The sequence below is a fragment of the Mucor mucedo genome (genome assembly GCF_025094135.1).
Source record: "Mucor mucedo strain NRRL 3635 chromosome Unknown EV154scaffold_174, whole genome shotgun sequence".
NCBI lineage: Eukaryota > Fungi > Mucoromycota > Mucoromycetes > Mucorales > Mucoraceae > Mucor > Mucor mucedo.
In genome coordinates this window covers 30,238-45,358 of record NW_026252458.1, presented here as the reverse complement: position 1 = coordinate 45,358, position 15,121 = coordinate 30,238, and the positions used below count along the sequence as shown (strand labels likewise).

The window sequence follows — 15,121 nt, the reverse complement described above, 5'->3', positions numbered from 1 at the left end:
CGTGTATGTCATGATAAATAGGATGAAGGCGTATTGGCTTTAAACACGAAGCATAAAATGCATTTTAAACGGAGGAAAACAGAAACAAGAGCATGACACGTCTTTTCTATGTTAAAAAAAAAGTTAAGGCTAAATAAAGATATAAGTCTTTGAAAGGAACAAAGGACAGGTGTATAAAGTGGAAAATAAATGACAAGTCTATGTATTCTTTTTCATTTATTTTTATATTGATAGTTTAATTTATATCTAAAGGGCCATAAAATTTAGAACGTTAATGTAACATCTATGACTGATAAAAGGTGTATGAGAGACATGTCGGTATGTAAAGAAGGAACAAACGAAAGAAGTAGTAAAGAATGTAAATTGAAAGTGGTGTATGCGCACGGGCGCAAGCAAAATCAATGGCCAGCAGAAAATCTCCGCACACGTCATCTATCCCCCCGGTTCTTTCTTTTTTTTATTCTTTTCTTTCATCTGCCACATTATTCAAATATTCACGTATCCTTTAAAATAACTATCTACACCCTTTGTACTGCCAGATATGGCATAAGAAAACAGCCTTATGTGTAAAGGAGGAATCTAGTGATGGGACGGGGTTTTTTAGGTCTGCGTCCTTTATTATAAGTTCTGATGCGCCACGGTGTAAAATCTGATGTGAAAAAAACGTAAAGGTAAAAAGAGAAACATTTAAAAGAGGCACGTTTGAACACGTTTTTCACCAACACTCTCTACAGCCATACCGCCCTAGCAAGAAAATACAGTTGCGAAAGAACACCCATGCCATTTTTATAATTATAACACCCAAGAAAAAGGACTCTTATTTCCTTGTTCTTTCTTTCATCCATCTACTTTACAAGGACCTTTTTTACCACTATAAAAGAATAACACTGCATGTAGTCTTCAATATCATGAAAAGAAAACACTACCTTCTTTCTCTGTGCTGTCTTATCCATACATTGTTGAGTTCATAGCTTGAGGAAGAATCTTTTTTCAATCACTCAAAAATAAACAAAACCGATGTAAACCGACTGTACTATGGCTTCATTTGTGGTTAGGTTTATCGCTCTCTTACTCCAGCAAAACAAAAAGAACTATTGCTACATTCTACTGTTGCACGGCTCTTTAATGTTTTTTAAAAAGAAGATGACCAGGAGGGATCTCTTTTTATTAGGTGTGCCTGTCTACATAGACAAGCAAAATGACTTTATGACTCGTGTATACAACACCAGCAACCTTTTGTATTATACCTGTGAAGAAGCAGCAAGTGAAACGCGTCGTGCATCGTCTCTTTTGTTTTGGCGGATTATTTAACAGTCTAGGTAATGCGCCAGCAATATTATTGAAATACTTGTACGTGTAACTTATTCATTTCTTGTAGAAGCAAAATTCAAAGCTTACAGTAACATCAACAACGGTTTGAAAATTGGAATAGGTTTCGAATCACACAAAAAAAATATAAATGACACACGAGCTAAGTAAAATATCAATGAATAAAGTAGAGAAAAAATTACTTTATATGTATATTAAATCTGAAAAATGACTATAATACCAATTAATACTTTCAAAAACCATACTGAATGACCACAAGCACATATATAGACTAAGTAACATCTCCAAATTAATCCTAAAATTTAAAAAGACGCTAACACGATTTCGTTTCAAGCGGAGAGAAATTGGAAAAAAGGACACGTAAGACAAAAATGAAAAAATATTTGTCGAATGACAAAGAATTTTTTTAACTACATATCAATAGTTTAATTATTCCTAGAATTGTTATCATTAATGGTAAAAACAACTAAGGAAAGAGTGACCAAAAAATCAGACAGTACATAGATGCACTACTGGTAATAGGTATGTAATATGTAAAGATTTTTTGCGGGGTCACTAAGAATTATATTGTCTCAAGCTATAAAGGGAGCTGCGAAATCAAATTACCCTGAAAAAAAGGTGATTAATGATTCGTGAAATTATTAGTTAACATTTTTTAACAAAATGATAGTCGAGTGTGAAACGACATATGTAAAGATCTAAAAGCATGAATACAGCTAGGGGCATTTTGAAAAATTCAGCGCACCGTTTAACCCAATACGAAAATCTTATCACAATGATTGATGATATAGCTTTGATAATGATTACCGATCTACACCAGTGAATAAATAAGTAAGAAATCTATTTTCCGCCAGTTTCAATAACTGGGGTAAATTTTTGAACTATCGTGACTGTGTCTAACGAGTGTTTCTACAAGAAATAAAAAAGATAAATCCAACGTTGAGAAAGAAATAGACGATTAATTAAGAACGGCCCAAAGTAGATAAGACATGAGTTTTCGCACAGAGACAAGAAGTAAAGATTGAATGGAATAGTTTAAACGAGCAGTAGAAATAATATACACTGCATACGGATCAATTGATGATTAATTAAAACCATATTGATAAAATTACGACGTAGAATAAGTAAAAAATGGCAATATCAGCAAAGTATATTTTATAGGACACTTTAAATGATCTCAAAATTTGAAACGGTTAATGTACCACGTTATGGATCTCTCCTACAATTATCAGAAGGAAATACGACAATGTGGTATCTATCCGAAAGAAACTATACAGAAAAAGAAAATTTGAGGTAGAGTTATAAAAATATTTCTTAGGAGTCGAAAAAAATGATGAAGACCTCGGGATAGTATCGCCACATTTGAAATAATCTACCGTAGCTATTTCAACAATTATATAAAGTCTAACACAAAACAAAATCTAGATAATCATGCAAAAATGGTAAACTCGTAGATTCATGTGTCAAATACCAAACAGTAAGTACCAACATAGAGATAAAGATATTTCTAACATTTATAACATATACTAGATCAAGTTCCTACAAAATAAGGTAAAGATTAAACTGCAATAAACGAAATACCCAAGAAAGAGTCACAAAATGAAATTGTTGGACGATATGTTTCTTTCTAAAACCTTTACTACAAATGTTGCTCGTCATAATTATAGTGTACGCCAGAGAATTATTTCACCAAGTACAACGAGCTTGCAATTATAATGAAGTAGTCCTGAAATCTTTATGGAACGCTTACTGAGTACGAAATAGTGTATTTATAAAACGTATACCTTAAATGATACATTCTGAAAAACGTTTTGTAATTACCAGCATATATTCGTGCAAAATTTAGAAAATATTCCATACATATTCATAAAGTGTATATGGTATATGGAATGATTAAAAAGACGTTATTGAGCAAAACTTCGTTATGACTACTACCGAAATTGGTGGATAGTCCGAATGGCTTTTGATGAGGATAGCGAGTATGTCCAATACGCAGAATATGACAAAAAACCCCATTGATACAGTATGGGACGAAACACTTTATAAAACACAAGTAAAAAAGTAACAACAAAAAATATTTTTTTGGCCGGTTGTAAATGATGGGACATTGGCTAATCGCTTATCCACAACATTCTATTAGTCCCCATTATGTTTGAGACGGCACGGGCGAAGATTGAGAACAAATCAATAGAAATGGGAAAGGTAAATAATTTTTTACATATAACTTTATGAAGAAACATTTATGGAAAGTCTTAATAAACTTATATATTTCTGGAGACTGTATAGCCATGCTAAGAATAGTCTATAATATGTAAATTAAACGCATGACTAGTCTTTTTATAAGCTAAGGCGGTAAAAAAGAATAAAGTGAAACAATATTATCAATTCAAAAACAATAAACACATCGCAAGAAATACGAACTATGATACTGCGTATTATACATAGTTATGAACAATATCAAATAACGGAAACAAGATATTTAGCATAACAATTGACAAGGATACGACAAAAGAAGTACCTTGTAGAATATTCAGTTTAACATAATTCATGAGATTCAAGAAGGAAAAAAAAGACGTATCCAAGTCGATAAAGTTGACATGTCACTATGGCACTCGAGAAAAATTAATTGCCAAGACGACACTGAAACCAAGTTACGCAAGTCACCAAAACGGCAAGATATCCAAGACAACGGTATAAATAAGACAACAATATAACTAAGAAAACAATGTAAATTAGGTAACCAGATAACTAAGACAACCATGTAACTATGACATCCAGGTAAGTAAGATCTCGAGGTAACTAAGGCAATCAGGTAACTAAGCCAATCACGTACGTAAGACAATAAGATATCTAGGACAACCAAATAACTATGACATTGAGATAACTGTGACAACCAGGTTTATAAAGCAGTCCAAAATATAGAAAAAAAGGTATCTAAGACAACGACGTAACCAGGACATTAAAAAAGCGAAAACAATACAATGCTTAAAACAAAATGAATAACGCCTCGTATCCAAGACAACGATATATCTATGGCAACAAGAACGTGATTAAGGAAACAAGATTACTAAGACGACAAAATAACCTAGAAGAAAAGATATCCAGGACAAACAGATATGTACGCAACCAGCTAACCTAGACAACATATTGTTATGGACAACAAGATAACTAGGATACAAGGTAGCAAAGACAACAAGGTATCTAACACAAATAGATATCCAAGACAAGGATATATCTGTGACAACGACGTATATAAGAAAACGATATATCAAGGATACCTAGATACGTAAGACCGCAAAGTTGTCAAGACAACAATGTAACTATTGTAACAAGGTATGTAAGACGCCAATGTGAATACGAAAACAACGCCATTCAAACAACATGATAAATACGACAACCAGACATCCTAGACAAAAGTATAGGTTACAGAAACAGATATCCAAGACAACAAGATTTCTAAGATACAAGGTAGTGAAGACAATACGATTCCTAAGACAACACCATCACTAAGACAAGGAGAGAACCAGCACGACGACGTAACTATAACAACTACATAGATAGCCAAGACAACAAGATTTATATAACAACAAGAAAGATATGACGACCAGATAGCTACAACAAGCAGATATGTTAGACTGTTAGATAACAAAAGCAACCTAGTAACTAAGGCAATAAGATATCTATGACAACAGGATATCTAAGGGCAGCAACAGATCTATGACAACAGGATACCCAAGGATACTATGTAACTAAGAAGTAACCAAGACAACTAGAAAACCATGACAGTATAAGTACCATGACTTTAAACTATAGCTATGGATATTATCGATCACTATGACAATATTTGAAAACCATGAAGATTAATGAACACTATGACGATTAATAATCACTATGACGAATAATGATCAATATGACTATTAATGATCACTATAACTATTAATGATCACTATGACTAATAATGATAGCAACCCCCGATGAAATCTGGAATGAAAAAAACGCACGGCTATCCTACGTGGAAAAATGAGCTCGTTTCAACGGTACTATTTTCGATCCATAGAAATGAAAAGTCATTGACTTATTTGGGTTTCAAAGTCATAAACTATGTACACTACATTATTTCTCAGCCTACGCCTACCAAAGCCAATACTGCCTGCCCATAGTAACCCCCGATGAAATCTGGAATGAAAAAAACGCTTGGCTATCCTACGTGTAAAAATGAGCTCGTTTCAACGGTACTATTTTCGATCCATAGAAATGAAAAGTCATTGACTTATTTGGGTTTCAAAGTCATAAACTATGTACACTACATTATTTCTCAGCCTACGCCTACCAAAGCCAATACTGCCTGCCCATAGCACCCCGAATGAAATGTGACAAATTTCCTCAAAAATAGCCAAAATTTGAGGATTTCCTAAAATGTATAACATGACCTCCCTTGGATTGGCTGAAATGTTGTTACACACGTTTAAAGTCAAAAATCCCGATTTTAAGCAGGGAAATGAAATTTAAATCGTTTTTAAAATAGATTTTAGAATTAACTTTAAAAATCCGGCTTAGTTACGCTCTGCGCGTTTGAACGGGCTTTCGAATGATACTAGTTTCAACGCCGTCGGACAATAATTGATTGGCTGAGAATGTTTTTAAAAATCCAAAAATGGACGAAATATTTCAAACTCCGCTTTTAACTTTTCTGATTTTTCTGCAAAAAAATAATTTTTTAAAAAATTGACTTTTTTGGAGAATCCTGTGTGATGATTGGCTGGACAACGGCAGGCATGAAAAGTACTAGTCTTGGATCGTTTCTAGTCGTACTCTAGGGTAAATTGTAAGGGATTGTGGTCTATTTTCATGATGAAATTGCAAAGTATTGTTCTATATAAAATTGCTTCTTGCTTTTTTGGTGTAAACTTATTTTACAAGGCAGGATTTATTCATCTGGCTGACCTCTAGCATTATTATAAAGAACAGCCCGGTTTTATTACAGACTGTAACTTTGTTATTTTAGCTCCAATATCGAGTGCCAATATATCTTTGGCAAATCCTCATCTTGTAGAAACAGAAACTATGGGTCCTGCTACTGTTTATGTCTAAAAAATAAGTAGAAATAAATAGTTTAGTTGCTTTTAGAAAAGTGTATCGCTTCTGTATTACAAATATTAGTGATTTTCAAAAAGCTATAATTGTAAAGTCTGATACTTCTTTAAGTGCAAATGTCAGCAAGAAAAAACTGTCGTCAATCGGTTCAACATACCCTAGAGTGTCCCTGTATCATTAACATGTAGGATAAAATTAGTTTAGACGAATTGTTATCAAGTTAATAGAATAAATTACAAAATACCAAGTGATTGCATGTATGATATATATTATAAATGGAAAATATCTGGAATTAATTTAGGACTTACCAGCTCTTCTTTGAGAGGAAATGGGAAGACATAGTCGAATATTAACGAAGTAAGGATGAAGACATTAAAAAGAAAAATAATACTTAAGGTCGTAACTGTTTGTCAACAATCAGTACTGATAAACAATTGGAATAGGTGTGAAATGATAAAGGAGCTTCTACACTGCATATGGCTTAGACGAAACAAGACTTTAGGCAGTTTCGAAAATACCTATTGATAAAGACATAAAAAAAAACAAAAAGTCAAATAATGTTCTCTGAAACTTTTAAAAGATTAACGCAGTTCACATCGGTTTAAGAAGACCATCTACGTTGATGATGCAAGTACTAAAACAAAATACGAAGCATACGTCCGAACCCGAATGATATTTGGAAAAAGTATCTTTTAAACAAAATGCAAAAAAATATTTTTCAAAAGTCGAAAAAAATTTACAACGACATGGGAATACTTTTAATAGAATTCTAATTGTCTGCGCTACGTACGCAAATTGTTAAAAAAAGTCTATATCATAAACCAGGTCAGATAAATGCAAGTCAGGTACGTAACCCCAGAAATACTTGTGTCTATTACAAAACACTTTGGACTTCTGTATTAACGGACCTTTTTATATCACTTATAGAGGCCTATATGGAAGCAATTCACTACATAGTACAATCAGAGAACAATGTTGAACGAGATAACTAGTAGTTGTCGTCAAAAATACCAAAGTTGTAAATGACTTTTTACTTGTAAAATACGGTTTTATAATAAGTACATATATCAAGTGTAGGATATGAAAGCCCATTTAAAGCTAGACGACACCTAAACAATCATTGTTGATAAAGTACTTCTTAATGGTTAAACCATAATTAAAAAAAGATTTAGCTAAATTTGATTGAACAGATAAAGTCGATGGGCAATACTTCAAACAATTGTAATACTTACTAAAGCAACTTTGATCTAAACGCGGAAAAGTATTGGCAAATAATAAAAAGGTAGCAACGACTTTATGAAGAACACGAACAGTTTGCGAAACATAGCATTTTTTAACACACCAACTAGAATTTGCTAATTAAAATAGTTTTGGCATCGTATAACAACTGTGTAAATTACACACTAGGTAACCAGAACATGAATGGACACAATAATGAAGAAAATACTTTATAAAATTTTTCAAAAACGGTAATATTGCCAATAAAAACTTTTGAAGGCAGTTTTGTAAGACCGCAACTGTCTACATATTTAAAATAACATTTCCTACATAACTCCTACAAGTTTTAGAGCAAAATATCAAGATTCCGTTTCTAGCCGAAAGAACTTGGAAAAAAGGACACAGAAGATAAAAAAAAAAAAAAATTTTCAAAAGTCGAAAACAATTTCGAAGGACTTGGGAATAGCTTTATTAGATCGAGAATAATTTTTTTTAATTGTAAAAACAATTAAAAAAAGTCCAGCCGGAAAACTGATCAGTTCGTAAGTAGACTTAAAGTAACAACGGATTTACCTGTGGAATGGAAATTTATTACGGAGTAGCTCAAAATTAAATAGTAGCAAGTTGAAAAGACAGCGGTTATAGGTAATATGCAGAACGGGAAAAACATTAAGCACATGCCATACTATTACCTGGTATGTTTTAATATAATGATCACCGATTATGAGTATACAAGTGAAAGACTTTAAACCATGAATAACAATGGAAATCCTTTAAAATCATTACACCACACCGTTTAACCAAATACAAAGACCTTGTGAGCATTTTTTATTAATAGGTCGGATGATGATCAACAAAAAATAAAAAGAATAAGACAATATATTTAATAGCTTACATAGTAGCCGGGGTATCTCAAGTATCTTCAGTAGTACTGGCGCATCTATGTACTAAATATAAGAAAGATGGAACAAACAACGAAAAGAAGTTCTGAAAGTATTAAAATAGTTAACAGTGGGTATGACATGACTCATAGCTCGAGCACAAGTAGTGATGGATTATTGTAAAACTTCAGAGAACAATAAAGATCACGTACAGTGCAAGCAGAATCAGTAGGTAATGCGTTGAATTGATATTGAACTGGAGATATCGTAGAATAAGTACAAAATGACAATAACATTAAACAACATTTTCGAAGATAATTTTAAATAACCGCAACAACAAAAACACTCAAAGAACACCTTCTATTTTGTTACAAAAGTTTCAAAACGAACCGCAAAATGTTTTATATATCAGAAAGAAATCGGACAAAAAAGAATATTTTAAGGAAAAATAAAAAGTCTTCTCAAAAGTCGAAAAAAATTTTTAATGACATGGGAATAATTTTAATGTGTTTGGAATAGGCAAATTTAGATAGGCTAATCGTTAAAAAAAGTCTAGCTGGATAAAAAGTGTACAAAAGGAAAAAATCAGGAAATAATATGTCCAAAGCTACTTTTATGCAATGACACCTTAATAAACTAGTCTGTCATTACTTTACACAGGTTTCCTCTGCTCTTAGAACGGAGCTACCAAAATAAAGACCAAAGCCGAAAGAGTTTTTAAATGATAAATCAGATAAAAGTAACGAAATATGTTTTAGATGTCGAGTATAGAAACAGCCTCTAATTTTATTGTGACAAACTCTCCAACATATAATAGAGTCTCGTTTCTTTACTTGCTTTAGTTTTTTATGACCTTTCCCTTTTTAATAGTCCATTATCTGATAATGTATTTGAATCAGTTATATTTCAACCAGGCATCATTACAGTATCAAGGAAGAGCAAAGTGGCAATAATCTTTGTTTAATGGTGTTCATCTACATTATACTACTCAAGATAGAAATTCCGCAAGTGAATCAAAGTGACTTGATATATAGACACGTTGCTATGATCGTCTAGCCTTTAAGAAGCATTTGTTGTTACCCCAACCAAGTTTGGAACCTCTTTGGAAATTATAGACGGGATACTCTACAAGTAGGAGTACCTTTGTCTTTTATATCTAATCCTGATGGCCAACATCATTCATCACAGCCCATTTACATCCTTTTCGCTTGCAAAACTTTAGTTGTACGCGTATACGACTTGTTAATAGCGTTTTAACGAATAAAAAAATAATTCCCTTGTGTTGACCAACCCTACCGAATCAAGTTCCATAAAAAAGTAAAGGGTCACTGACCGACTCTGACTAATGATGGGTAATTAAATATTTCGAAATATTTTTCTAACAAAATCTTTAGCAAAAAAAATTGGGAGAACCGCCTCAACCTCAGGAATACGTTGGTAGTAAAGATCACGCTTAAAAGCAGTTGTGTGAAAAGTGCAAAAAATGATGCCTGCCGGGGTCGAACTCCCAAACCCCTCTTTCAAAGACCGACGCTCTCCCCCCTAAGCTATAATTCTGGCGGAGTCTCATTTTAGCAGTGTAGTACAAGACACGACTAATATTATTGATACACGTGACTTTCACGTGACATACCATGCTATTTTACGCTCACGCCTAAAATACGTTCCCAACCTAAACGGATGCGTTAAACACGTGTTTTTATGCCATATAAACGTGCTTTGATCTGTTTTGCACTTGATTAACTGCGTGACGAGATGTATAGAGTAGACTGATTGACTAGGGGCTGTGATGAGTGAAAAATAAACTTGTAGCGACCAATAATCGATAAGACTTGTAAGTTTTGACTAAAACGAACAGTCGCAATTAGTCGGAGTTACTTTAGCATTATACGAAGACTGTTTCCATTACGCACGAGGTAAACAGAATTTGAAGGGACAAAATAATGAAGGAAATACTTTATAAAATATCTTAAAAAGAGCCAAACTGCCAATTAAAACTTTGAAGGACGATTTTGTATAACAACAGCTGCACGCCTAGTTAAAAAAACATCTTCTGCATGACTCCTGAAAGTTTCAACGCAAAATATCAAGATTCCGTTCCTAGCCGAAAGAAATTGGAAAAATGGACACGTAAGTCAAAATCAGAAAAATACTTTTCAAAACTCGAAAAAATTTTCTAAGGACATGGGAATACTTTTATTACGTTTAAATTTGTAATCTTTATGTCTACAATTGATTTAAAAAAGTCTAGTCGGCATAATTAACTGTTTATAAATGGAATTGACGTAATAAGTGAGTAACAGGAAGAGATTTGGGATGGAATGAATCAAAATAAAATAGTAGCAACCTGTAAAAAGAGTGATAATATGTAATCTGATGGAATAGAAGAAGACGAAGTTTACGTCAAACCATTACTTGGCATTTATTAATAAACTATTCACCAAGTATGGATCTACAGGTATCAAAAACCAAAAGCACAAATAACTGTTGAATTAGTTTTAAAATATTTGAGCCTAAGTCATAACTAAATTCGAGATCCTTGAGTTCTTTTTTTTTCATAGATAAGATGATGGATAAAAGGAATTACAAAAATTCAGACGATATATTTAGTGACTTACATCATAACAGAGGAATAATTAAAATAGATAATTAGTATCTAGCGCATCTATACACAGAATTGGAACATGATTGATTAAAAAACGAGAGAGAAGTTGCCAAAGTATTAGAAAACTCCAGCAGTGAATATGACATGACTTCTTGCTCGATGAGAACAATTGAAAAACAATCTCATAACTTAAGATAATACCGAACACAACTTAAACGGCAATCACCGTCTGCATATGACAAATAAAAACCGTATAGGATTAATTACTTTATAAACTAACCATAAAAGTTACAATATCACCAAATAATAAGTCTTTAGTCAACTTTACATGATCACAACATGGCAGGTAGTACTACAGAAATCTTCTAAGAACCTCCTCCAAGTTTTGAAGACAAACGACAAACAACAGGTCGCAAGCCGAAAAAAATAGTGAAGGCAGGATAATTCCAAAAAAATTTGTAAGAAGTCGAAAAAAATTTATAATGACTTGGGAGTTACTTTAATAAGATGGGAATACCCGAATTAAGGGATGGCTACAGTTAAAAAAAGTCTAGCCGAACAAAACGGTTAAAAAACTGAAAAAAAAGCATGAATTACTATGTCTAAAGACAGTTTTAGGCAATGGTATCTTCATAAATATGTCTGACATTCAATTGGAGGTGTGTAAGCTTATTATGGAGAGGATCTACAAGAATAAGGACCACAGCCGAAAGAAATACGAAAAAATAAATACTTAGGATAAAAGGACAAAAAAATAATATCAAAAGTCGAAATAATTTTAGAGGTTCTAAAAATCACAGTTAATGCCTTCAGGATAGTAAGTAGTATGTACCTAAAGGACAAAAAAAAGTTATTTATAAAAACGTTTTAATAGAATGACAAAGTCGTATAGTATTATAATGCGCAATAGTTTCAATGTTTCCCAACTAAAATAAATATTAATGCTGCATAGTCTTCATAGCAACCAATAATATTACAAGACAACTAAGATATTGTGGACAAGAAATAATTTAAGGCAATAGCGTTTCCAACAGGAGTAAAACCGCAAAAGGAAATAGTATTCGGCACGATATTGTAGTTTCCAATACGACAAGAAAACCAAGGTACAAAGTAACTTAGACAGCTAAGACGCGAATGAAACTAAAAAAGGCAGGACAACACGATATCATAGATACTAAAGAATCAAGACCACAAAAGCAACGAAGACAACACAATATCTAAGACCACATCGAACCATGGATACCAGAAGACTATAACAACGACTAAATGAAGACAACAAATATTAACCACACAATATAGTATCCAAGACATTGACATATTCAAAGCATCAAGGTATGTCACTCAACAAGACATATAAAACAACAAGGTATATAAGACAACTAGGTAAGTATAACAACCTGATATCTAGAACAACCAAATAAGTACGACAACTACATCTGTAGGACAACGACCTTACTAAGACAACATGATTTCTAGGACAACAAAATATGCAATACAACAAGATATCCAAGACAACAGGATATCCAAAACGAAATGATCTCCAGGACAACAGGAACTTTAAGATAAATATTTACCTAGACAACAAGATACGTAAGACATGAAAATAACTGTGACAACCATAGAACAAATACAACAAAGTAACTAAGACAACCAGGTAAGTTCAGCAACAACATAACTAAGGCAACACTGTTTCTAAAACAACAGGATATCTAGGTCAACATGATTTTAAGGATAACGTAATATCTAAGACAGTTTGATATCTATGACAACAAGTGATCTAGGATAAGATGATTTCTAAGACAACAGCTTATCGAAGACACAAGATATTACGGAGACCAATGTATCCAAGACAACCAGATGGTCAAGACAACTAGGTAGATAAGATAACATGATACCCAAGACAAGAAAATAAACAAGACAACAGTACCCAAGACAACAAAAAAAGCGAAGGCAACGAAATGTGGAAGACAACAATATCCAAGACAACGAAGTATGGAAGACAACAATATCCCAGCCAACAAAATTTTGATACCAAATAACCAAGAGAACAATATCCAAGACGACAATATACATACGACAAAAGGTTAACTAAGGCAACATGATAACTATGACAACAAGGTATTAAAGATGGCATGGTATCCAGGACTGCGATATTTCCAAGACAACAGGATATCTCAGACAACACGAAATCTAAGACACAAGGTATTCAAGACAACAAGATCACTCAGAAAGCAATGTATCCAAGACAACGCAAAATCGAAGACAACAAGGTTTTCAAGACAACAATGTATATAAGAAAAAAACGTATCTAAGACAACGGGAATTTCTATGGCAGCAAAAAGATCTATGACAACAGGAAAAAAAGATACGACAAACCTATTGCCAACGACAACCCTGTTGACTACGAAAACTAAGATGCCCCTGACAACCATGTTGCCCCTGACAATCATGTTGCCCCTGACAACCATGTTGCCCCTGACAATCATGTTGCCCCTGACAACCATGTTGCCCCTGACAACCCTGTTACCTACGACAAGGGGAGTCAGAGAAGAGAGTAAAGGAAGATAAGAAGAGAGTAAAGGAGAACAGATACCAGTTAGGGTTAGTATGTTGGTAGAAATCGTGACATTTTTTCTAGTTTCACTTTTCCGACGCAAAAAAATGCGCTGAACACGAAAATCATAACCCCGATTGGGAGACATTATTTCCCGATGAGATATCGCAGTTTAAAAAAGTTTACTTATGATTTTGGCTGTAAAAATAAATATAATCGGTATTAAAACAAAACAATACTAATTACTTTAACAATCTGACCGGTCCAAAGATGCTGTTTTTTCTGCTCCTTCGAATGGGACTAATTATAACGCTGAACAATAATTGGTTGTAGCTGTAGAGGACTTTGAATATTTGGGTTTTTACGCTGTAGGTCAATGTTCGATGCTGCGTTGAACAAAATAATTATAATTACATTAACAATCTGACCGGTCAACATTTGCGCCTGTGTTAGGGCTTTTTAATGGTACTAAATACAAAGCTCAATTATTACTGGCTGTTGCGCTAGAGGGGTTTGAATTTTGTTTATTTTTTGCAAAGCGGGTGTTTGATGATCCAGATTTAAACAATATTTTCATAATTACTTTAAAACTCTGACCGGTCCAAAGATGCGGTTTTAAACGCTCTTTCCAATGGTACTAATTATAACACTGAACAACGATTGGTTGTTGCTGTAGAGGAATTTGAATATTTGGGTTTTTACGCTGTAGGTCAATATTCGATCAGGCGTTAAACAAAATAATTACAATTGTGTCAGAAATCTGACCGGTCCAAACTTGCGCCTTTGTAAGGTCTTTATAATGGTACTAATTACAAAGCTCAACTATTACTGGCTGTTGCGCTAGAGGGGTTTGAATAGTGTACATTTTTTGCAAGGTGGTTTTTTGATTATCGGATTTTAAATAATATTTTTATAATTACTTTAGAAATCTGACCGGTCCAAAGTTGGGCCTTTTAAAGACCTTTCTAACGGTACTATTTTCAAAGCTGAAACATGATTGGTCGTTGAGGAAAAGCAGCTTTAAACAAGCGCTACGTGCACCACACCGCTTAAATTTGGCTTCACTGTATGTTTTTTCTTTGTCATTGTTTTTTTTCCCTCTGGACATCTACGGGCACCCCATTTTGTGACATATTACTGGTTTTACAAGTAATGACAGCCTTTTTGGAGTAAAGTTCCTTGTAGCCGAGGATTTGAAAATAAAAAGACAAAGTTGAAAAAATCCTCCAAGTCCGGTACGGATGCGTAATTGGTTAAAAAATGTGTCCTATAAGCTGTAGCGCATCTATAGAAAGCCAGTTATAAGTTACGTGCTCATATATTACGGCTAGCAGAACTTTTGAAAACTTTATGAGAAGGTTAAACTTTTTCTAATGCAGGGACAGTTGCAGAACAAGTATTAAAAGCATATTGTATGAGATTTAGCGCTACTTTTAAAGT

General features: G+C 33.4%; 3 protein-coding genes across 3 annotated transcripts; all 3 read left to right on the top strand.

Moving 5' to 3' along the window:
• Positions 1-1,035: 1,035 nt before the first annotated feature.
• EV154DRAFT_487178 (uncharacterized protein) lies at positions 1,036-2,152 on the top strand (the record flags this gene model as incomplete). The annotated part of the gene is made up of 5 exons (XM_051598953.1): positions 1,036-1,264; positions 1,379-1,475; positions 1,600-1,689; positions 1,754-1,785; positions 2,046-2,152. 5 exons carry the CDS (start codon positions 1,036-1,038, stop codon positions 2,150-2,152), a joined length of 555 nt encoding a protein of 184 aa, XP_051451741.1.
• Positions 2,153-4,324: 2,172 nt separating this feature from the next.
• Positions 4,325-5,489, top strand: EV154DRAFT_487177 (uncharacterized protein; the record flags this gene model as incomplete). Its single annotated transcript, XM_051598952.1, has 3 exons — positions 4,325-4,447; positions 4,752-4,865; positions 5,295-5,489. The coding sequence occupies 3 exons, from the start codon at positions 4,325-4,327 to the stop codon at positions 5,487-5,489; spliced, it is 432 nt and encodes a 143-aa protein (XP_051451740.1).
• A 7,770-nt stretch (positions 5,490-13,259) lies between these two features.
• On the top strand, positions 13,260-14,898 carry EV154DRAFT_487176 (uncharacterized protein; the record flags this gene model as incomplete). Its single annotated transcript, XM_051598951.1, has 7 exons — positions 13,260-13,414; positions 13,470-13,681; positions 14,015-14,053; positions 14,289-14,390; positions 14,499-14,529; positions 14,607-14,747; positions 14,832-14,898. 7 exons carry the CDS (start codon positions 13,260-13,262, stop codon positions 14,896-14,898), a joined length of 747 nt encoding a protein of 248 aa, XP_051451739.1.
• Between the last annotated feature and the right edge of the window lie 223 nt (positions 14,899-15,121).